Source organism: Gymnoscopelus braueri (assembly GCF_963280865.1).
Source record: "Gymnoscopelus braueri genome assembly, chromosome: 18".
NCBI lineage: Eukaryota > Metazoa > Chordata > Actinopteri > Myctophiformes > Myctophidae > Gymnoscopelus > Gymnoscopelus braueri.
The window spans coordinates 21,472,041-21,496,310 of record NC_137618.1 but is presented as its reverse complement, the minus strand read 5'-3'; the positions used below and the strand labels follow the sequence as shown (position 1 = coordinate 21,496,310).

The window sequence follows — 24,270 nt, the reverse complement described above, 5'->3', positions numbered from 1 at the left end:
GACTTTTCTTCTATGTAGGCCTAAAGTGATATGTGGCTCTTGTCTAAAGTAGAAAACCCTGCAATTTCAATTTCAGGAAAAGCTCATTGCTCATTGAGTTTTTTGGTTTTACAAAAATGTATTTTTTATTAGTTTTAACCATGCTCGTAAAGGGAAACAACTGTGCAATATACTGTAGTGCAATTGGAAAATTCACATTTTGGTCAATAGTCAAAAGTAAGTACCAAATAAAGTTATCAGGCATCAAAATATTTTACTAGACAGAGTGTGCAATATTGCATTATACATGCAGTGTCATCATTGCAAAGTCGAAAACATTACTCAAAACTGGAGTTGTTGACAGGGTGTCACCAGAGTTACCATGGCAACACAGGAAGCATGGAACCACGCCTGTGCGGTCAACAATGCTCCACATTCCACAACTCTGTACACTGCAAAATCCTGTGTTCATATAACGTCATTTTACACTCTCAGAGTTCAATTACACGAACACATGAACAGGCAGTCAGGCACGTACTTCAATGTACACAAACATAAGAAACTAAGGAAACCAGACAGAACACATAACAAATCTATTCTATGATAAGTGGGGCTTCTGATAGTAGAAGCAGGACCATATCTGGCCCATAGCAGCAGAGTGTGTAACTCTGTACACCCAAGGCAGTGAAACATGCTCCAGACTAACCACTGCTGTCAGAATTACTGTCTGGATCTCCAAAGAGAGCTATTATTTTCAGACTAATGATCATGCTTTTCATCATCGTGCATATTTTATGAATTCTTTCATGGACTCTAGGTTAAAATGAAAGCCACTCCCCCACTCCCGCCTAAATATAAATCCACAGTTGCTCCCCTACAGTTCCAGAGGTGGAGTGGGAGTTGCTAATCTTATAACAACAGACTAAATGAGAGGGAGGGGCAGACAGATGGACAGGTGGGCCACTAACCTCATGTCACCAGGCTTCCACCCGGCGCAAGACATTGCTAAGGGGCAGCGCAATTATCATTGCTATTTTCCAACTGACGCAGTTGTCATTTTTACACCCAGCAACCACGTTGTTTTGATACCAAATGATTTCACGTCCATACAGTAGATAGTCTAAATAGGGTTCTAAGAGTCTAAAAGCCCTACTATCAGTCCCTAGTAGAGTCTGTGACCTTGGATTAAGGTGTGCTGTGAACACATCGAACCTGTGTATCCCAGGTCAATACAGTGTTCTCTGTGTGAAACCGGTATTAGAGGAAAACGTAGGAGTACACAGGAGAGGAGAGGAGAGGAGGAAAAGGGAACCGAATAGGAGTGGAGCAGAAGGGATTATAAAACGTGAGAGCGATTGTAAAAGTGCAATAAAACGCCACCCCCTCTCTGTGTTAGATCTGGCAACTGGTGTCTGGGCTTTATCCCATCACGACTCACCTCATCAGTGTGGCAAAGACGCATGCAACAGAGACGCACACAGACATGAGCACACAAAGAACCCGGTAAGTAATGTAATTGAGTGAAGGTGTGCAATGACAAGTTGCTGACAGGATAATATTCTTCTCCTCTCCTAAATAAACCATGTCTTGGTAACTAGAACTAAATATCCCATAGCAGTGCCATTATTTCTAAGTATTCCCCAATTGTATCATTAGATATCATGGACATAATGTTGAGAGCTCATTTAATGGATAATTGACACTGAGTAACAGCTGTACAGACATGTGAGGGAGGTTGAGGACCGTTTGATCGAGTAATTTCTGATGTAGGTGGGAGTCAGGGTGAGCAGAAACCCTGTCCACCCCTAGACAGCAGCGATTTGAACTGAAACACTAAACAGAAAAAGGTACTTAAAGTTGCTCTAAAGGTGAGGAACATAACTTTACAACTCCATAATGAGATCCAGAGGGCAGAGGCACAGGTGTGAAGCAGCTTTTGTTGGTCTGTCCAGTATACTAGGGGTTTCTTGTCTCTCTCTCTCTCTCTCTCTCTCTCTCTCTCTCTCTCTCTCTCTCTCTCTCTCTCTTTACATTTCATCTCATATTTACCCAAAGGTACAAATCTACCTTTGCATGACTTTTTTTATTGTAACTTTATAACTTCTGGAATATTTCTCACAAAAAGAAAACAATTACTGAGATATAGCCTATGAGTCTGAATCACAAAAGAATAAACTCTGAATTCAGGCCTTTTTTATCTTTATTCAGTGGTGGAAATGGGCTTCTGTAGACACACGGTTAACTGAAATGACTAAAACCAGCTACCCCCCGCCCTGTGTGGGTGTTCGTTTGCAATCCTAATTCGAAACCCCAGACCCATTAAAAATGTCTCTGTCTGATGTATAAATCTTATCTGGGCCCAATATCTCCTCTGGGAGGACGGGCTATGGAATGACAAACTAAGAGCAGGATGGGAAAACATCGACCAGTGAACCAACTGCTGACCCCAGAGACGAATAAAATTTAAAAAATAAACAAATGTCCGGAAGCTCTGTCTATATTTCTGTGTTTCTGTGTTTCTGTGTCTCTGTCTGTCTGTCTGTCTGTCTGTCTGTCTGTCTGTCTGTCTGTCTGTCTGTCTGTCTGTCTGTCTGTCTGTCTGTCTGTCTGTCTGTCTGTCTGTTTGGAGTACCATGGAGAACCTTGGAGCCACAGAGGATTATGTTTTTGTAATTTCATATCAAGGATACAAGCAATGCTTCTAATTCCAGGGAACAGTTTAGATGCTCCAGTTTAGAAAATAAACACTGACAGGGGTTTGTGGTTATAAATAATAGGTGAACAAGAATAAATATGGCATATTAGACTGTTACACATACTGTAAAACTGTGATTTCTTTTGGCTACATCCGTGGGAGAGAAAACAAAACATTAATGTAATAATCTTTACCATAGCCGTTTAATGCACTCTTCCAAGCGAATGTCCCATACCGACTTTCCTCGTTGTCACGGTTACGGGTTATTTATTGCAGCCTATATTTACTTTGCAGATCAGGATGCTGTCATAACCTACAAAGTTAATATTGTTAGTTTCAGCCTGTTAATATCCCCCCTGCTGCTAGACATACAGTATCTTCTCTGAAATAACACAGGAATCTAAACAGGATGGTGGAAGATTGATACTGTGTAAAGCATGAACAGTATCCTCTGATGTCACCAACATGTGACGACAGTGTGGACAGAACCTCACATCCGCAGTCTTAACCTCTCCATTGAAATGTCCGGTGAATATGAAAGTATGCCAAATGTCCTTAATAGCTGCCTGTAGCGTGTTACAGTACCATCGGCCACGTGGCTGCAACGGAAAGGTTTCAGCCACCAGCTTGGCATTGGTGAAGATGGCATAAGTTAGAGATAAGGTATTGGACATCATGCTGTTTTACACTTCCACAGAACAACAACAACAAACGTGCTACCAAAGTGATAGCAAACGTGTTTGGTCCATAATAATAAGGAACATATGCATGCAAGTGGAAAGGAGGAAAGCTTAAGGAAGCTAGGGTAGGAAAGAGAGGGCTGCTAGAACATGAGTGTTCAACAATGCCCCAATCTCCTTCTTTGACTCTACACACTACACTATAGGAACTTTAGTGGGTTCAGTCCCACTGCAGGCCTGAACAAGTTCTCATGTTTCTCTTGTACACACTTCCCAAAAATCAACATCCCCTCTCCATGATGCCCAGGAGGATGGGGGCTTAGGTCCCCTGGAGCAGGGCTAGAGGTTTAGGAGGGGTCAGCAAGCTTGAGGAGCTAGGAGGGAGAGATGGGGTTGAGGGGTTCTCAACTGAATGCCCTGAGGAGAACTTGCAGAGTAAATAAACGTCTGTAGATGATGTTTATATATTGAGGGGAGTGTTTAGATCTCTCTGCTGCATTCAGGGCAGTCAGCTTCTCCTCTCCCCTCTACCGCCGTCCTGTCACTGACTCTGAAAATCGGACAGATCCTGAAGTGATGTAATAGGTATCGAGAAGAAAGCAGCCTTGTGTACAAGTGGATCTGATGCTGAACCTCCAATTACGAAATATCTATATAGACAGGTGAATGTTTGGAGAAGGGTTCACATGAGTCATGTCTTCATAGAGACGAACAACTTCCTATGTCTATGCACGCACGCACGCACGCACACACGCACACCACACCACACCACACCACAACACAACACATAGATAGACACTTTGCAACAATGTTCTCAGCTGGTGCAAAAACAGGCCCCTATGACTCACCCTCCCAGACTCCTTTTCCAAGGAAAGAGATGGATGGAGTGGCTAGATGGTTCTGGACAACAATGAGACAAACACCAAGTATTTTGGTGTCACTTACTGTGACACTTACTGTAAGTTGTCACTTACTGTGTTTGTCATTGAAATATGTCTGTCCTTGTTTAACACACCCTCTCAGAGTGCTCTGGTTGCTTTTAGACTAGTTTACATTAGAATTAACATGTTTAGACTCTGTGATCATTTTGACTTAAGTCTCAGGGTTCACGTCATGTGTGACTGTGAACACACACACACACACACACACACACACACACACACACACACACACACACACACACACACACACACACACACACACACACACACACACACACACACACACACACACACACACACACACACACACACACACACACACACACACACATGCTGGAGAACTGACAGCATTCAGGATTGAGCAAAGAGAGTATGTTAATAAAGCGCTAATATTACAGCACTTTTCCGTGTTAAAGATCAACACTCCAGGGGAATGATCAGACTGAGATCAGCACAGCTAGGACCTCCGGCCATCCCCGGAGTCTTTTGTCTGACACCTGTGATATTGCCTCACGTTGCAGGAATGACACATCTGGGGTCGGGTCCAAGCACATGTGTGTCTAAACAGAACCCAGCTGCACGTGCGTGCGTGCGTGTGTGTAAGGCGACGCAGCCAGGGTGGGTAGCTCTGCAATCCCATGGTGACATTAATAACCGCTATTATGAGGCAATTAGATCCCCTGTCCTCTCATACTGTACAGTGCATACCCCAGGGCATTGTCTGCTCCTGTTTGTTATGTCCCACACAAGACAAACTCAATTTCCTCAACTTAGCTACAGTATGGCAAATAGCTGTTCATGCAGCCCCCGAGCACAGACTGACACACCATACTCCATTATCTGCAAGGAAGCAGTTGGAGCGAATGTTGGAAAAAGATTTGTGGCAAAGTGTGAGAAAGTTCCACTTGCTTAAAAGACACCATTGTCTCAATCCAAAACCCATTTAATTACTACAGGGCTCTTTGATAGGTCACGGGGATCTCATCTTTGGAAACATGATCAATGTTGAGTACACAGCGAAATCTTAGTGCTCATTTAATTCCAAAGATTGTACAAATGGAACCAAATGGACCTGTGACTGAGTAGAGTTGCGGTAAAAAGGCTTGAAAGTGGGTGATATGGTCATAATACCCAGCTGTGATGGTATTATCACATCCCTTTTCTCGTAATGCTAGAACTGAAGCCCTGAGTGACATGGAGTTCAGCCAATAACATTGAAGTTAGGTAATACCCATGTAATCCTACAGTATGTGGCCCATAAATCTTTTTTTCGCCGGCCAACCGTTCCAGCTGTTCCAGCCCACAGTCCAGTTTATCAAAATGGAAATAATGCCATTCTGGAAAACATTTCATTTTCCCACATTGGGATTCAGCACCTATTCCCAGTCCAGCTGGCGTGGGCATCCACGGTTACGGTGCAAGTGAGGAAATCAGGACAAAGGTCCTTGTGTAGGCGGTGGATGCAGATTAGCTGACTCATCATGTGGTTATCGTGTGAATTTGTAAAAACCCTGTGTTAATTTAACTCTGAGTGTACAATTGCATTTGATTACATTTGCACACTCTCAGAGTTACATGGATACATTAACACTGAGGATTTGACTGTGTAGCAGATCACATCAATGACTTTGCTTTCCTCATTTCCGGAATGAATGCTCAGACACGGAGGCAACGCTCTGTATGTGACCCTTGTCTTATTCATTTGGGGAAAATGAAAAGATTTAACCATCTACAGTAGGTGCACATTTACTGACGGCTACATTCTGCACAGTCCGCGTCTGCCGAAGGCCTGTCAATCACTGCCATGCCCTGAGAACCAGCTGTACTGCAAACGTGACTTTCTCGAAAAGTGGAGGTCTGGGGGAGATAAATGCGGGAGTATTAACGGCGGTGTAATTGTTTCCTCTACAGCTCGCAGCAGCAGAAGCAGGCCTCTGCTCCTTGCTCCCACAACCAGCCCTGGTGATGGGGAACACATGGCGTTGCTTGCTGCTGTGACCCACACCGCTCTGGTCACATTCTTTCTACGGCCCTGAAGGGCCTCTCTACGGGCCAACATTCCCTGACCACAGTCTGGAAATCAAACCCATGCACACCAGTGGAACAGAAAAAAACATTAACACCTTTACCTAGCCGACCTAGGTGTTGTGGGAATACACGCGGCCAGTATTTATGTGCATGTTTTCAAATGAGAGAGAGTAGAGAGCGCAACGAGGCTGAAATCAGGAGAGGCAGAAAAGTGGAATGGAAGGATTTGTATGGAAAACTAAAACAAATGAATTGCACAGTTATTGTCAGGTATTTACTGGATAATTTTACGAGAGAGAGGGTGGGCACCGGCAACTCCAGTGATTTTTTAGGGGAAAACATTTCAAGCGAGGGAACACCTACCCCACCTACTGCACACAGCACGTTGCTATTATATGGCCTCCCTGAAGTGTGTCTAAGTTCAAAGTTACAACAGCCCTTCACAACATGAAGCACAGTGCAGTGTGTCTTACGTCTGATTTATACTTGCACCGTGCACCAGTGTCTCGGAACCGAAAATAACAGATCTGTGAGATATGTGAGCTTGTGGATGTATCTTTAATCTTCTCTTTGCCGTTAGATACACTCACATCACGTGCCCTCCCTGGTTGATGATAACACATAGTCATGGAAGGTACGGATGGCTGCTTTCAGGACACACAAGCTCCACGTCTGGTTGCTGTATAGACACATTTATGGCCCTTTGGCCCTTTAAAAGTATCGATACTGCAATGTAGAAATACTCTGTTACAAGTAAAAGTCCGGAATTAAAAATTTACTTGAGTAAAAGTACAAAAGTATTGGTATCAAAATGTACTTAAAGTACCAAAAGTAAAAGTACAAAAATGTTTGAAAATAGCAGATCTACAAGCTCACAACGCGTCGCGATGCGATGCGACGCGTTGTGGGCTTGTAGATCGGCTATTTTCAAATAGCCTAGGTATAAAATAGGGCTAAAGTGGTTAATGTATGTTTTATAATGTATTTTAATGTATATCTGCAAAGTAACCAGTAACTTGAGCTTTCAAATAATTCTAGTGGAGTAAAAGTACAATATTTGCCTCTGAGATGTAGTGGAGTAGAAGTGAAAGTAATGAAAACTGGAAATACTCCAGTAAAGTAAAAGTACCTCAAAATTGTAATTAAGGACAGTACTTGAGTAATTGTACTTAGTTACTTTACACCACTGCGGACGGACGGACGGACGGACGGACGGACGGACGGACGGACGGACGGACGGACGGACGTCGTTCATTGTTGATTGTTGGTTACAGAATATGTCATTCCTAGACCGTGTGTAGTATGCTTATTCATGTGCATACGCACCTGCAGAGTGCATGTGTGTCCTTTAAAAGAGATGCTACTCTGTCCACACAAACAATAGCCCTCTTGTCCTTAAAGTGCCCCTGCCATCTTTACATGAAAGTGAGGCACTTAATAGTCTCTTAAAGCTGAACCAGAGATGGGTGCAGGGTGGAAGGGTCAAACTGCATGGACTTGGATGAAAAAAGAAAGAAAAAAGACAAGGAAAGTGGAAGGAGAATTTATTTTTACTCTAGCTGAAGAGAAATATGAAGAAAGAAAATATGGTCTTGTGATTTTCATTATGTGAATTATGAGTTGTGAAGCATGTGTTTGAGTGTGTGTGTGTGTGTGTGTGTGTGCGTGTGCGTGTGCGTGTGCGTGTGCGTGTGCGTGTGCGTGTGCGTGTGCGTGTGTGTGTGTGTGTGTGTGTGTCCTATATGGCTTGTATTGTCCTTGACAGTGGTGTTGAATCTTCCTGCACTTTGACAAGGTTATAGAGGCTCCTTTTTATCATGCCACCCGCCAAGTCTAGCATGGGCACACACACACACACACACACACACACACACACACACACACACACACACACACACACACACACACACACACACACACACACACACACACACACACACACACACACACACACACACACACAGAATTGTGTGAGGTATGCGTCTTAGGTGAGTTCATTTTTTACAAGCTAGTTAAGAGTTTGTATTTCTTCCATGCATGACTTCGGAGTCTCACCATGACTTTGAACAGAATTGGGTCAGACTGTCGCTGAGGCGTCTTTAAAATCCCTGACCCTTAGCAGAGGTCGACGGCAATGTGATAATTCTCCTCCACTTCTGCCATATGCTGGGGTGCACATTCACACATAGATACACACACATGCACTGCACACATTCATGCACAAGCACAGCTGTTCGTTGTCTGTCTACTAAGCATCTCTTTTCAAGTATTTCTTTTTTATTGTCGAACAGCTTGCCAACATCGACCCACTGCACAGAGGGGCTGATCCCGACTGTCCATCCTTCCCAGCCATTCCAAATTGTTAGTGATAGTGGCAGGCTTCACACCCCCTCTCTCCTCCCTTCCCCTCATCCATACATTCTGTTCTTTCTCATCATTGCTCCAAGAGGGTCTGTCTTTGACAGGCCTTTAGGTCAGGGCCAGAGACTGCAGGGATGGACGAGACTCTTGATAACAGGTTTGGACTGGGGGCTTGCATCATAACTGCACTTATGTGCTATACATCATCCCTGTTACCGATAACATAAGCACAACTCCAACTAAATCAACGGGCAGGTATTCAAAGTGTCAAATGAGCTCTAACTTATGTCATCTCTCTATTGGGATTACAGTCGTACAAAGGGTGTTCATCAAAATAAACGAGTCATGTAAGATCATTGAGGGCAATGACCACTGATGGCATCAATCAGACTGTAATAACAGTCAGGTTCAGCAAGTTCAATGATTTCACGTATAATAGGCAGAATACGTTTTTGTTATTGTTGCAGTTTGTCAACTTCACATTCCAATGGAGCCACCCTTCCTCTTCATGGCACTTTTGAACGCTTCCGCCAAACTCATGACGTATTATTATTATTATTAGCAGTCTCAGATCTTTTTTTGTCCAAAGGGAGAACCGCTTCTGTTCCCTACTTCCCTGTCTCTGCGGCGACAGGGAAGTACATGACGGTTGGGGGCACAGCATTCAGAATATATATGGACATGTTTTTGTGGAACAAGGAAATCTTTGCCAATTATAGTCACAGACAAAAACACAGACCCGCAAACGTGCGTGCACACACACACACACACACACACACACACACACACACACACACACACACACACACACACACACACACACACACAGACAGGCACAAAGATATGTTGTTCCCACAAGACCAGAGACACTGCCTATATAAAAGAGATCAGTGGAGAGTCATTGTACTCAACTTCCTGTGACGTGTGTCATTTCCTGTTCTACATCAAGTGCGGCAGCTTTTCCCATGGCGGGATGGACAGCAATGCTAGAACTCATCTTTTCCAAACTGGGTCAAGATCTGTTCCTCTGTGTTCAACATCGCTATTCAACCACCAGAACATCTGTCCATAAATGGTGCCCAAATTCTGTCTCTCTGTCAAACATGCATTTTATCTCTCTCTCCCTATCCTGTTTCAGCAACTCTTCTCTCTGCATGCGTACAGTACCAGCCCGGACAGGGGGACACTGTGAGTTTATTGCTCCTCTCTCTATGCTGTTGATCAAACCAGATTTGATACCCCAGACCCCTCCCTGTTTCTGAGAATAGAGAGAGGAAGACTTTCAGCACAAAGGAGAGCATTGATCTGATATTCTGCTAAACAAGTTTTCTGGTGGGGATGCAGGAACGCCTTGTGTTCTAATCCTCAAGCTCGCAATGACTTTCATGACATACAAGCACAGTTCTCTGTCTCACAGTCTCTGGTGTGTGACTAGTAGTAACATGAAGTACTTAATGTTAGTGTTTTGATCTTATGAACCTAATGTGTTTGCTTGTTACTTCAACTTAGTGTGCCCGTTTTCCAAAATGTATAAGAAACAAACAACAATGAGCACTTTGGATGTGTGCCGTGGGGAGGGTGATATTTTTCTGAACGCCTTCGATGCACAAGCTGCCAGGGGAGTGGGTGGTAATGCTGGAGAGCCATGCTGCCAAATCTCTCCTCTCCCTCAAGCAAAACTCCATCAAATTAATAACTCCCTCCACAGAGCAACAATCCACTCCATTCTCTCTATCACACAAACCTCGCATGCACGCGCGCGCACACACACTATCCCCCTCTCATTGTGCTAATTGACAGTGTCTCCATCTCCCTCCTTCTCACTATCTCACTCAGTCTTTTCACACTGGCTATAATAAGTGTCTGCCTTCATTTCATCATCAGACCTCCAGAACGTGCAGCGTGGGAGCATTGAGCTCGATGCCCGAGTCCAGACACAGCTTATAGACACATAATATGTCAGTGCGATGGCTCAAATAACCACGCCGCGACTACTAGGCGTGTCGTGGACCACCGTATAGAACCACTGGCAGCCCCCCTCCTTGACGCTGTTATGGCTCGCAGTCACCCATAAACCTCCCTTATCCATTCACCACAGCTGTCACAAACCTCGGCCAATTCAGCCAGCTGTGAGAGATCAGCAAAGAGTGAGGGATCCGTTTAGAACGGAGTGTATTCTAATAGCCAGGGGTCCTCCTCTGGGGCAGACACATTTGGATGGAAAAGCAGTCTAGGCAGGAGATGAACGACATCTGTGAGAACCAGTCTCCATTTCCACTCGATTCGCAAACAAAACAATGTGATTATGCGTGGAGATGGGAGAATTGAACATTTGGATCCAGCGCTATACAAGGGCGCGGGAAATTTATGACTGAAATGTGTAAGCAATAAGACAAAAGGGGGGGGGGGCAACTGACAGACAATAACTATAGCAAATTTATAGTATATAGCATATATGTTTTAGCTGGAAAACGCATAAGAGAGCCAAGTCACAGTGTTGAAACATCTTCAACAGATCTGATATGTGGAGCAGGATGGGATGATGGAGGGTAGATAGGGAGTGGTGACCAAGAGGATGTTTTTACTACTTATAGCCTGCTATTGTTTTCTGAAAGAGAGCTCAAAATCATGCCAAGGCTTTCAGAAAGTACAATAAAGAATGAAAAGTCCCTCAGAGCATTGTCATCATCATCATCATTGTCATCACTTCTCCATAAAGAACATTATATCCCTCTCATCTGGCTAAGTTAAAGTGAGAGGGTGAATGAGCAAGTGAGCGAGAGAGAGAGAGAGAGAGAGAGAGAGAGAGAGAGAGAGAGAGAGAGAGAGAGAGAGAGAGAGAGAGAGAGAGAGAGGGGTCCAGCTCAAGGTCTGACCCCTCTGCATCCTTCAGATGTGGAATGTGGAATGTACTTCCTCAGTCTCTCCCTCTCCTCCTCCTTAAGGGGTTTCCTGTATCCATGGTGAGCATGTATAGGTCATAGGTTCCACATACTGTAAAGTTGATCCGGCAAATTCTCTGCTCATGCCCGTCAGCAACACAATTTCCCAGACATTTCTTTTCCATACAATGTTTCTTTTTTGGAAAGAACCCACCTCCGCAAGTTATGTTCTCACCAGTAGTGATTGTAAAAATAAAAAAAAAGAAGAAAATATTCTGTTTCGTTTTTTGTAGTTAAGCCGTGTCACATAAGCCGCACTGAGAGGTTTACAGCTCCTGGGAGAACTATGATTTGAAGATGAGTGACGTAGAGGGAAGTGGCCAGCGTCTGCTCTGGAAAAACCTTGTCTTTGTGTTCTGTGAAAAGAACATATCCGGCTCACCTACAGTGAGCCGGATATAGTAGTATGATATTGTAGTTTAGATTCTGGGATCTCATTTATTTCATTTCCCCCCAATTTCTTTACTGGGGTGTACACCTGTTGTCACCCAACCATTCTCAATGGAATTTTCAAAGGCACTCACAGGGGTTTGGCACAAACTGTCTCACTGACTGGCTGATTACAAGGCTTCCCTTACCCTCCCTCCAGGCCTATTATCTCATTATGAGGCTGATGTTTAGTCTATCTCTCCCTAGCTGCTTTCACAACATCAGCCCTGCTGTGTCCCTTTCTCACTCACCCCTCTGTCTGGCCTCCCTTTCTCCAATGGAACTCCCACACCCCAAAGACCCCACTCTGACCTGCTCCGCTACAGAGCTTAATAGTGTGTTTCAGCACTTACTCTATCGGAATAATGTGATAAGCATATGAGGCCTAAGGGCTGCTGGCAGTGGGGTTCGGTCAGGAGATTAGCTATGGCTAATGAGTCTACACTGTGTTCCATACATAGACCATTATGCCTAGTCACGGCCACAAGTAGTGTCTGTAGTTAAATTACCATGATTTCACATCATTTACATATCATCTTCAAAATGCATTGTTGTGATGCTTTAACTTCTCTTGGATAGCCCAAAGAAGGCTTTAATCCATCATTCAGAATAAGGAATCCAGAGATGGAGACAAAGGTTAAAGAAAGGAAGGAGAAATATTCGTAGTGGCTAGTTAGCACGTATAGCTTACCCTGGAGCCCTTCTCTGGGAAGCATTGACAGCCACCGCTGCAGTCTCTCCCTCCACAGGGAACATTGTGTTTCTTGCCACCCTATCAGAGAAAACACACAGAGAAAGTACAGGTTAGAGTTGGACAAGCAAAGGTGCGCCATAGCCTAAACATAATACACAGACACTATCACAACATGTTGTCTTCCCACTGGGTTTGAGTCGACTTTTGAGAGAGATAACAGTGTGTGGGGGCAAACAATCATGTACTAGGTGTGACAGGCAGTGTTTGGGCACTCTGTGGTTTCTGTGCACATTAGCTGTATACGCCTGCGGATCTGTTGCATGAATGTGGATATTGTCTGAGTGCTGTCTGAACAGTTTTTGTATACTCGTCTAGAGAGCTAAAAGGATGTTAGGGATGTGGTTGGCATGACTCATACTGGACGTCATGGCACAATGGACAACCAAGTGTCCATGAAATCCTTCCATTCATCAAGGGCGTCTGGCCTTTGACAGGCAAATGTGTCTGGGAGAAACCCAGAAGACCCATCAAGATGCTAGACTGCATACCACAAAAACCACAACTGCCACCAGAATAGGGCTATCTAGAAAGGACACACACAGCCTGTGGAGGGTCACTGTAGACATGACATGATCAAAGATATGCAAAAATAGGGTTTCCAAACCACATGTTAGAGGGCGGCAGGACACTAATCATAGTTGACTGAGACAAGCTTGACTTGGGACATGATTAAAGACAGAAGTAAATCTGGGGAGGATGGTTCTGTTTATCTTCAGTAGCCTACAATATTGCGTAATGTAAGAGCCCAAATTAGTACCATGTACCAGTACTGTACCACGTTTACAACTTGATACAGTCACAGTGACAAGTCATTGTGAAGACTAGACAAGCATCTACAGTAGATGTAGATACCACATGGCACAGAAAACAGACAAATATTAACACCCCAACACTCCAAAACAATTATAATTTGCATCGAAATGTCAGCATGAACACATCACTGTTACACATGGTCCCTTTAATAGCTCTGTGTTTCAAGCATTTAAGGCCCTCGGGCACGTCCATTTAGCTGCATGACTGGAGACACACCATTTGAATAGATTGAAATGTTCCTTTCCGTGTTTATCACCATGGAGCATGGCAATGAATAGTGAGTGAAGGACAACAGAAAGGAAAAACACATTGAGCATTCAATTTCAAGTTTCCACGGTCATTCGGATGAAAAGGCCCTTTAGAGTGCTATTTATTAGCATTAGTTCATTAATAAAGCTATGAGTCTACAGTCAGGCTCCGTGGTTGGTAGCTTATCTCATGACGTCTCTGTCCTCTGTCTGCCTACGTCTTCCACCTACACAGCCATACCATAGTCTGCTTAGACAGCAAATGCCTCAAAACCCTCCCCCTCTGCCGCATGAAAAAGAAAAAAAATCAGAAATATTCTAAACGGCCACTTTATGCCCACAGTGGCAACAAAATGGCAGATAAAGAAACAGAATAATTCTCCCTCATCACTCTGACACGATATCCCAAAGGCCCAGATGACAAAGACCACATTGAGACCCTCCTCACACACAAAGACAGTCTTTTAGCCTGTGTCCTTTAATGATCTCCTATCTCCACAACACAAAAAGACCCTCTACACAAAAAGATTCCACTGGCATGCAGTGGAATGCTTAAACGGCAGAGTTTTCTCCTTAATGCTATCTATGGATCTTGAGGAGTGAAACGTTTTAACGAGTGTTTGATATAGTAGCTGAGACATGACATACAATACAGTTTTTATTTACTCTAGTCTGCACACTATAGCAGTATACTCACTGCATTGATAATAATTCAACACAAAAATGTCAATGTATTCCGATCTGGTCTCATTGTAAATTATGTGCAAGTGAATTTATTTGATGATAGCATCCTCTACCCCACACAGCTGTGAAGGAGTTATAGTGTGAACACCCTCAGCCTTGAACAACACACTCACCTCCGGACAGGCACACAAAAGACAATGGAGAGGTCCCCCAGAAGGACAATGACATGACACGTAGCTATGCAAAATCCATTGAGTTTGCAGCATCGCTTAAAATAGTTGATGACTATTTCATCCGAAGACAATGGGATTGTGTTGCAGTATCCTGTTTCTCTGACCCACCATCACAACAAGCAAACAAGTGTACACTAATAATTGTACCATAATTATGCAAATTACAACATGTGTGTCGTGTGTGTGTGTGCGTGCGTGCGTGCGTGCGTGTGTGTGTCTGTGTGAGCATGTACCCATGCGTTCATGAACATGGCTGTCAGTGTGCATGCCTATAGACTTTCAAAACATCATTACCCATCATATAAGAAACAGTAAGTATCTAAATTAGGTCAAATGTTAGCTACATTAATGAGGTTGCAAGGATTAGCACTGTTGCTAACAAGTAGCACCTCAACCAAGGTACAGTATTTAATTTCCTCTCCAGCCACTGCCTGTTTCCTCACGTCTTTTAGTTTATTTCAGAGAAAGGGCCTTGGGTTGTTGAGTTCTCATGAAATGAACCAGACCAGAACAGACCAGGCCAAGACTGGGTTTAAGAAGTTTGCAACACGCTGAACCATATGAGATAGAGACAAGACCAGACCACCCGCAGCGCTACAGCTTCGCGTTTGGCTGGGTGACAACATAACTGAGTTTTTTTGTTTTAGTTTTTTACATAAATCTGACACAACATAAAATTGATGTAACACTACAAGCCCTCCAGTCTCAACAGTGTGGAACTGATCACTGGCCCAGACTCAACACTTTAGGCCAGAGACTGAAAAATCATAAAGGAAGTGGCTCATTTTAGACATCTGCAGCTATAGAGGCAAAACCATCTGCTGCTAATCATGGTCGTCTACATGTGAATGTTCATTACTGGTGTGAACATAACGAGAACTTATGTCAAACCATTTGAATGCAAAGCAGCAAACAATATTTGTAATGGAATGTGTTGGGGAACAGGGGAAGTCAAAATTCCTTGTAAGCTCTTGTTCTGAGAACTATCATACAGTGTAACAGTGTATACAATGTGAAACTATGACAACAACTCCAGGGCAGTTCCCAGGAGCAGGTCTGCTGCTGTACTTCATCTTTGGGTTGCTGGTTTACAGTATAGATCTCCTGTGTTGATCATCTTTCTTGTCATGCTGTCATTATAAACTGCAATCGGTGGTCTGGGTGAACCACTGTGGTCTGGTCTACCATGCATATGACACGCATGCACGCACGCGCACGCACACGCACATGTACACACACACACACACACACACACACACACACACACACACACACACACACACACACACACACACACACACACACACACACACACACACACAAATGCAAAAACACGCAGATGAAAACCAGGTGAAGTGCAAGCCCCTTGGCACAGCGACCCGATCCATATGTCTGTACTGTATACCACTACCAGTCCACAGAGGCAGGAGAAGGGAACTCAAACATTCCCACGTTTCTAAAATCCCACCATATCCCCTCTAATGTTAACTGAAACAACATTATAACGGCAGAGAGTTCAGCCTCACTGTGGCTGCTTATGCATTGTTTTCTCTCCAAGTCATACTGGTGTCTCATGAGCCAATACAATCCTTTACACTAACAGTAAAACGTTCAAATGTTCTGCTCTTGAGCCCATGCGGCTGGGATGTGTACTTGAGTAATATCCCTGCAAAGGACAACAGCTTGTTCCTCTGTCAAGTTGAAAGGTCACTGACATTCCCTTCCATCAGAGATATATATGACACATTATGAAGGATTTATTACGGCAATGGCCAAGGATTATCTCTGGGTATTCATATCAATGGAGACAGATGATTTACAGGAAACCTCATTTACTGTAGCAATGTTGTTGCAATGTATAGGAGCCTTGGCCCCAGGAAACAGATGAGAACTGTAGTTTGATCCAAACAAAGCAAGTACACAGTAAATACAATTCCTCAGTGTTCATTTAAGGGTGCAACAATTGACAACATGGAGGTTGAGTTTTGAGTTGCATTACCTTTTTTCTTTTTTACATTTAAAGTATACAGTATATATAACATAACATAACATAACATAACATAACATAACATAACATAACATAACATAACATAACATAACATAACATAACATTACATTACATTACATTACATTAGGGGCATGGCAAGGTGGTCTTCAGAGTGAAGCCACAGTGGTCAGATTAATGATGAACATTATTTTCTGTTGCCTCCCTGTTTTTTATGACCATCGGTGCCTCCCTCCCATGTTCATTGACCTCTGCTATATAAATGAAATTATTCCATTCCAGCTGGGTAAACACTATATATACCCCCTCATCTATCTACCTATCTATCCATCTCTCTCTCTCTCTCTCTCTCTCTCTCTCTCTCTCTCTCTCTCTCTCTCTCTCTCTCTCTCTCTCTCTGTGTCATTTTCTTTCAACATTACTCTGGGATTGGTTATACATGATGATTCTTTAGAGATAGCAGTTTAATATGCTGCCATGTGTTTCACTGCTTAAATGGCTTCCATTTTATACTATCTCACCCTTTTATCTTTCCAGATCAACAGTGAGCATTTCCTTGAGTAATGTACACAGCGGGTCTTGCCACCAATATGTCTTCAGGCCATGTTGGCCAAGTTTATTGGTTTGTGTGGTCTATTGTGTGGTCAGCTTGACTCGCCATGGTCTTGGTTTATCCCTGCACTGTTTGTAGAACTTTTACCACATATTGGACCACATCCCATGGCAAGCCACATGGCAGCAAATAAGAAACAATGACAAAACCATAATATGAGACCGCCAACAACAGACACGCACACATGAACGCACGCACGCACGCAACTTATAATTGCTGATAGAAGAGTTTAAAGATAAGTAGGCTAGATCAGGAATAATAAACCACAGGGTTGAAAAACAAGCAATTATCTTGTTTTTTTGGATAGAGAGTTAGGGAGGTGTCTTGGACCTCTAGCCCACAGTGAAGGACAGTCCAACTCTGTAATTCACAAATAACCCCAAAACACACAACATTTTCACTCATTCAGAGGAATCAAGAACCTTTCTCCCATGATGAGGGACCGATCAGATTAAACAACAGGTGGTTTAAAACCATACTCAAGGCTCCTAACTATACCCTCACTTACAGTAAACACACACACGTACGCATGAATGCACAAATTGCACACACACACACACTCACTCACACACACACACACACACACACACACACACACACACACACACACACACACACACACACACACACACACACACACACACACACACACACACACACACACACACACACACACACACATACGTGCGCACACAATTGTCCATGAGTCCATGATGTGGACACACAGCTGTACATTCCACATCTCTCCAGGCAAATCATTCATTATGACCTTCAATATTCCCCACAGACATATCACATTTTGCTCTCACTAATAAAATTATTTTAAAACGTGTGTGACCAAAATCATATGGATGACCTTTTCTCTTTGGGGGACATTTTATCGATGGAGAATGACAATTCAATGAACTGATTCAATCTCTTGTCACTACCAGTAATTCAGGGTTTGTCACAGATAACGATGCATTACATTGGCATACTTGTTTGTCTTCATTATAGCACCTGGGCTTTCATAAATGACAACTAAAACTCTAAAGTGCAATTTGTTGCCGGTTAAACATCCGAGCATTCTCAAGACCTCAATCTCGAGGTCACAGCCGTCGTCACTCCCTCTTGTGATGATGCACAGGACAGATTGCCTCTCATAGGTGGCTTCTCGGCTTACACACATGAAACAGCCAAGTGGAGCGTAAACAGTGTTTGTGTGTGAGACCCCCCTCCATGCTTGAGGGATCAAATGAACAGCGATCAGAGACCCCTGGAGGTCACTATCACTGTTTGATGTGGGATCAGTGGAGACTTATCCCTCACCTCTTGTCCAGCTCACCCAGTATAGGCTATGGGAGGACCACTCGGAGGACAGAATTATGTCAAATGTGACTGTTAATTTAACTCTGAGAGAGTGTACAAATGTAACCAAATGGACCAGTAAGGATCCATTTGGTTTCATTTGTACACTCGCTGAGATTCAAATGGATACATTTGAGGACTTTTCTGTGTAATCTCAAGGCTATAAGAGTGAAAGGAAACATGTGACTGTCTGTGAGTGGTTCATCATAGGTCCGCTTTGGCAGAGGTTGTTGCTTATCCTCAGTGGGGTTCTGACCTGTCACCTTTCCTCTTTGACCTTGGACCAGAGGAATGTTTGAACCCTCAATTCAGGTCAGTGGATGAACCACCCCTCTCCTCCGCTACTGGAGCTATAGCATAAAGCACCACTGCAATGGCCTTAGAACACATCCACATAACTGTTCTAACCTAAGAAAAGTGGGATGAGGGACGAGATCCACCTGTTACCAAAACTCTTAATGAGATGAATGAAGAATAGAAAGCGGTTACGTGCGTTCGTGCGTGCGGGCGTGCAACCATGTTATCACTCGGATTCAAGGTAACAGCTGCAGCTCTTCATTTTAATGTAAAAGGCCTCAACTTAAAGACCTTCAAACAGACATCAGAAGTAAAATAATCTGGTCAGAGATCTCTGGTGAGGGTTAATGCATGGGTGATATACATCCGTGATGATCTTTCTTGATGCATGCCTACACCATTTCTCTGTCACTGCTAGGGTGATACATTGGCATGGTATTAAGTCATGTACAGTAACTGTACACCAGGGGTTCTCAAACTGGGGTCTGGTGACCCACAGGGGTCCTTGAGCAGGTTCAAGGCGGTCCACAGCTAAATGAGGAACAGCTTAAACACTTTATATTTTATTTCCGGCTAACTGAAATAAATAGCTTATCTACTGTACAAGCATTGTGAGCTTGTAGATCTGCTATGTTTTAATGCAAGTCAGGAACGTCGGCAAGTTGGAAATGCATGCCCCACCCAGTTACATTATGCAATACCATTGCACTGTCTGTCTGCCTGTGTCCCTTTTATGCCGATACAGTATGGAGATCCCTGATGTCATCAGTATGCCCATATGTGGGCATATCAGTCAGATTGGCGGTTCTGGACAACCGGATCTCCATATATGCCATAGTTTGAAGTCGATCGGTCGGACAGTTCTCAACTATATGAACTATAAATTGGGGTCCGCAGCCAATTACATAATGAATTTCTGGGGTTCTTGACATAAAAATGTTTGAGAACCACTCATGTACATTACAAGCTTTTCAACTGAGAAGCATTCACTGCAAGCAAGAAAGAATATAACCACTCTTAACAGTCTGTGCTGTATGTGAAAAGCTGCGACAGTTAAACAATGTTTTGGTAATGACATTTGGAAATCCCTGTGTCACCTACATGTTGAATTTCAATCAGTGCCAAGTGGGCCATGAGCAACATCACAGACAAGCTGTTGAGTAGCTTTTCCAGTAGCTGAGTTTGAACTCGCTCAAACCCAACATTTGGGGTTTTTACTATAGCAGACAAATCTACTTTTCTAGTAGGCCTATGCCTTGCAACCCTGAAAAATGTGCTTTGAGCAGAACCACACAAAGAATGCTAGAAGCAATTTTTGCATCAAACATGGCATAGCTGTGTTGAATTTGATCTCGGAAATTAATCCCATACTGCTTTTGATTTACACGTTACACTGGCACCCCTATTTTGGGCATGTGATTATATATAGGCTTGCCCTAACCCTAACCCAAAGAATTCCAAATATTTCAGAACAGAAGTATATAAGGGCTTAAGTGAATAAGACATTTATGCTCAGCTGGTGAGACGTTGAACGCTTTGTTGAATTGGAGCCCACATAAAAGTCTCATACAGAGATCTAACAGGGACCCAAGCCGGCATCATCATAAGAAGAGGACAATAAAGGGAGGGGTTGGCATGAGGGTGTTTTAGTTCCGATATATAAAAAGAGGATAGGAGCATGTCTAAATGACCCCTATGAGTGTGGGTGTGTGGGTTTATGCACATAAAACCACAAGTATGTGTGCTGACGAGCTAACAGATGGATTGAACACGGACTCAGTGAACAAGTCATGCTGTTCATTGTTGCTGTCTGTCTGTGTGAATCATATGAGTGGCGTGGGAATCATTTCCAATGTACAAATACGTACTACATGTTCTCACGCACGCAAGTCAGAGTGAAAACAAGATTTTATCATGTTTTTTCGCCAGTCTTCCTTAATAAGTAACTCAATTCAATCTTGTGTACTTAGTTTGTCTTTCATTCTGGTCTTCCTCTTTTCAGTAGACTAATATAAACTTAAATAAACGTAATAAACGTAAAGCAGCTAAAGAAAACAAGCACAAATACATTGAAGCCGACGGCACAGTGGTGAGGCCATTCAGCCTTTGCGCAGGCGCTGTTGCAGTTCTGCCATGACACTGTATGCCCACGGCAGCTTGCTGGCCAGCGCAGATGGGGGGAAAAAGACTAAAGTAGGGCAGCATGTCAACTGGGTGACTTTGCATTCGCAATGCAGTTTAAGCCTTCCGGTTCAACTAAACATAGTACTGTATAAAATAATCACACCAAATTGTTAAACAAACATATTTGCATGCATAAAATATAAAGAAACCAAGACACACACGCACACACACACACACACACATGTACAAAGCAGAAAGCAAAACACGAAACATAATCGTGTTTGGCTTGGCTTGGGTTTTGTTATTGAGGAGGCATACGAGCTCTCCCATAAAAGCCCTCCATTAAAACGATAAGGGAAATTGTCGTGAGCCCCTCCTCACTGAAGACCACGTCACACGGCCATTATGGATCTCAGAAATTGCTGTACTGTATATCCAGCTAGTCTACACAGTTGCTGCTGTTCAGCCATTTCACCTTCCTGCCTCATCACACTGTACTTCCCTTAGGAGCATTAAAGTAATGCAGCCTCTATCAAATACTACACTCAACACTCTTTCAAATGGAAATTAAGGGCGACGTGATGAAAGCGGGGGAAGAAAATATTTATGGGCTAGTATGGGAACGGCTGTGAGACTGTACACAGGAAGTCATTCCCTGTGTCCCTGCAGAGCAGCCATGGAAACCCTACAACTCAGTATTTTGAGAGAGAGAGAGAGAGAGAGAGAGAGAGAGAGAGAGAGAGAGAGAGAGAGAGAGTGAGAGTCAGAGAAAGAGAGAGAAAGAGGGAAAGAGAGACAGGGGCAAAGATGGAGAGAGAAAGAGAGAACTAATATTACAGTCAAACCCCTTCTGAGTCCCTCTCCATCCTTTAGATGTGTGTACTGTGTATGTGTGTGTGTATATGTGTATGTGTGTGTGGGTGTGTGCGTGAGTGCGTGCGTGTGCGTGTGAGACATTTTGCTGTGTAGTAATACAAGTACGACAGGAGAGTTTGGGGCGGGACATGAACAGGAGAACAGGGAGAAGAAAGGACCAGAGCAGAGCAGAATCTCCCACTGTGTTTCTCTGGCTGGATTCCAGTGTAAACACAGCTCTGGTTTCTGCTTTGGGCCTGAAACAGCTGGACCCTTCCTCTCTCAACCAGCCTCGGGTCACACAGAGAGACCCAACTCCATTTCCCTGGAGGCCATGCTCCTAATCAGCGCTTCCTGCTCTCGCCCAAGCCAAGTAGAGGTAAAATTAAGGCCCTGCTGTGGCCTGCTTTCCTGATGCCTAGAGCTAACAGGCTAACCTGTCCCCACCTTTGCCCCCCCCCCCCTCCTACATCCCTGCTAGTTACACCTCTAATCAGATAATCCATGACATCACTACCAACTCACATACGGACGCTTGGTCAGGAAGGATGCATTGGAGGCACTGAGTACCACTTCAGCATACTTTTTCACCGGGTAGTCCGATGTGCTTTCATGTGACTGATGACGGAACCTGATTGAATTCAAGGCAATGTTACCTGTATCTTTAACATTACCATTAGAAACATGAAAGCGCATCCTCAGCGTCAGCATTGGACAATGAAATATGACAAGCTGGCAGTGAGAATGCATAACATCCAGTGTTAATTTAAGTCTATGAGTTAAAAAATTTACCACTGCTGTGTAAGTTACGTTGTTGTCACAAACCTTAATACCTGGTGTCAGAGTGAGAGACTGTAAAGGACCCACAGTTTACACCTTTATTTTGATATTCAGGAAGTGTTGACATACAGGCCCATAATTTGACATTATGGGCCAGCTGCAGACAATTGAGTGATTGGGACTCAGCTCAGCTGGGGACTGGGGACTGGGTTAAAACACTGCCCCATGGTTAAGCCAGGTAGACACAAGGCAAAAGTTTGTTTGTTACGGATGGAAAAGACGGACAAAGGAAAGGACGGAAAGGCGATGGAACTTACAAACATGAAGGACATTTTGGAATTGATGGACACCACAGACACACTGATTACAAACAATTAGCGCCCAGCTGGAAAGGGGACAAGGTGAATCTCTTTTTTTAAAGTTTGTCAAACTTCCAGATGGTCTTATTGTGTTAGATTTTATTGTCTGAGGTTTATTGTTTTCATATTGCTAGGTGGGTTTGAGCTATGCACTGTATGGATTTTATTGGTTATGTAATTGTGGTTTAGTGGAACATATACTGATAGTTTAAGATGTTGGATATGTGTTTATTGATTATTATCTGATTTATGATGCATCTTATGCTTTTTCTTTGTCCTAGTTTCTACGTTGAGTATATGAATAAAATTGGTTAAACTCATCAGTCAGTCTTCAACGTTATTATCCAGCCTGGTCCGCTACAGAGAGAGAGTGGGCACAGGGGGAGATAAGACAGGGTCATGTTATCACAGTGAGCATGCGCAAGCATAACTCTGTTAGAGTCCTTCCCATGACAAAAAAGTGATTCAATCTAATTGATTCAACTGCAGCAAATTGCCAGCTGGTCTAAAATGGAATGGTATGTCCTATGGTAGCATAAAGCACTACACTGAAACCAGCAAACAGTGGACCTCTTAACCAGGGACCAGCGATGACGAAAGCAAAAATCTGATGCTGGAGGTGTGTGCGTACGTGCGCACGTGCGCGTGTGTGTGTGTGTGTGTGTGTGTGTGTGTGTGTGTGTGTGTGTGTGTGTGTGTGTGTGTGTGTGTGTGTGTGTTAGCGATAGCTACCATCTGCTATGGCTACATCCAGCCTAATTATCTTTACTGTATTTAGAATCACATGACTTGTCTTCCCAAATACATAAATAAGCTAATTCAAACAAATGACCCCAGAAACGTAATTGCCACAGGGCACCTGTAGAGCCAAACAGACTACACCAGAGTGATTCTGTAAGTTCCCTGTCCAAACACAGCTGAAACAATCCTTCCGTCTGAGCTCACCAAGAGGTTTCACCCCCACTGAGGAGAGACAGGCTACCAGAGACGCACGTGCAGGACGGGGAGAGTTAGGGATGAGAGAGAGAGAGGACAGACTATCTGCCAAATGTCCCTTTTGGAGATAGATGGGGAGAGAGTGAAGAGAAGACTTACTGCAGGGC

The 24,270-nt window shown here is 43.6% G+C and overlaps 1 protein-coding gene across 1 annotated transcript in view; it reads right to left on the bottom strand.

Annotated features, from left to right (window-relative positions):
* Positions 1 to 24,270, bottom strand: part of col4a2 (collagen, type IV, alpha 2) — a 71,221-nt gene that overhangs the window by 30,494 nt on the left and 16,457 nt on the right. Inside the window, exon 4 of the mRNA XM_080456530.1 lies at positions 12,747 to 12,827. Within this exon, the coding sequence (XP_080312656.1) occupies positions 12,747 to 12,827 (81 nt within the window). The remainder of the gene's footprint in view (positions 1 to 12,746; positions 12,828 to 24,270) is intronic.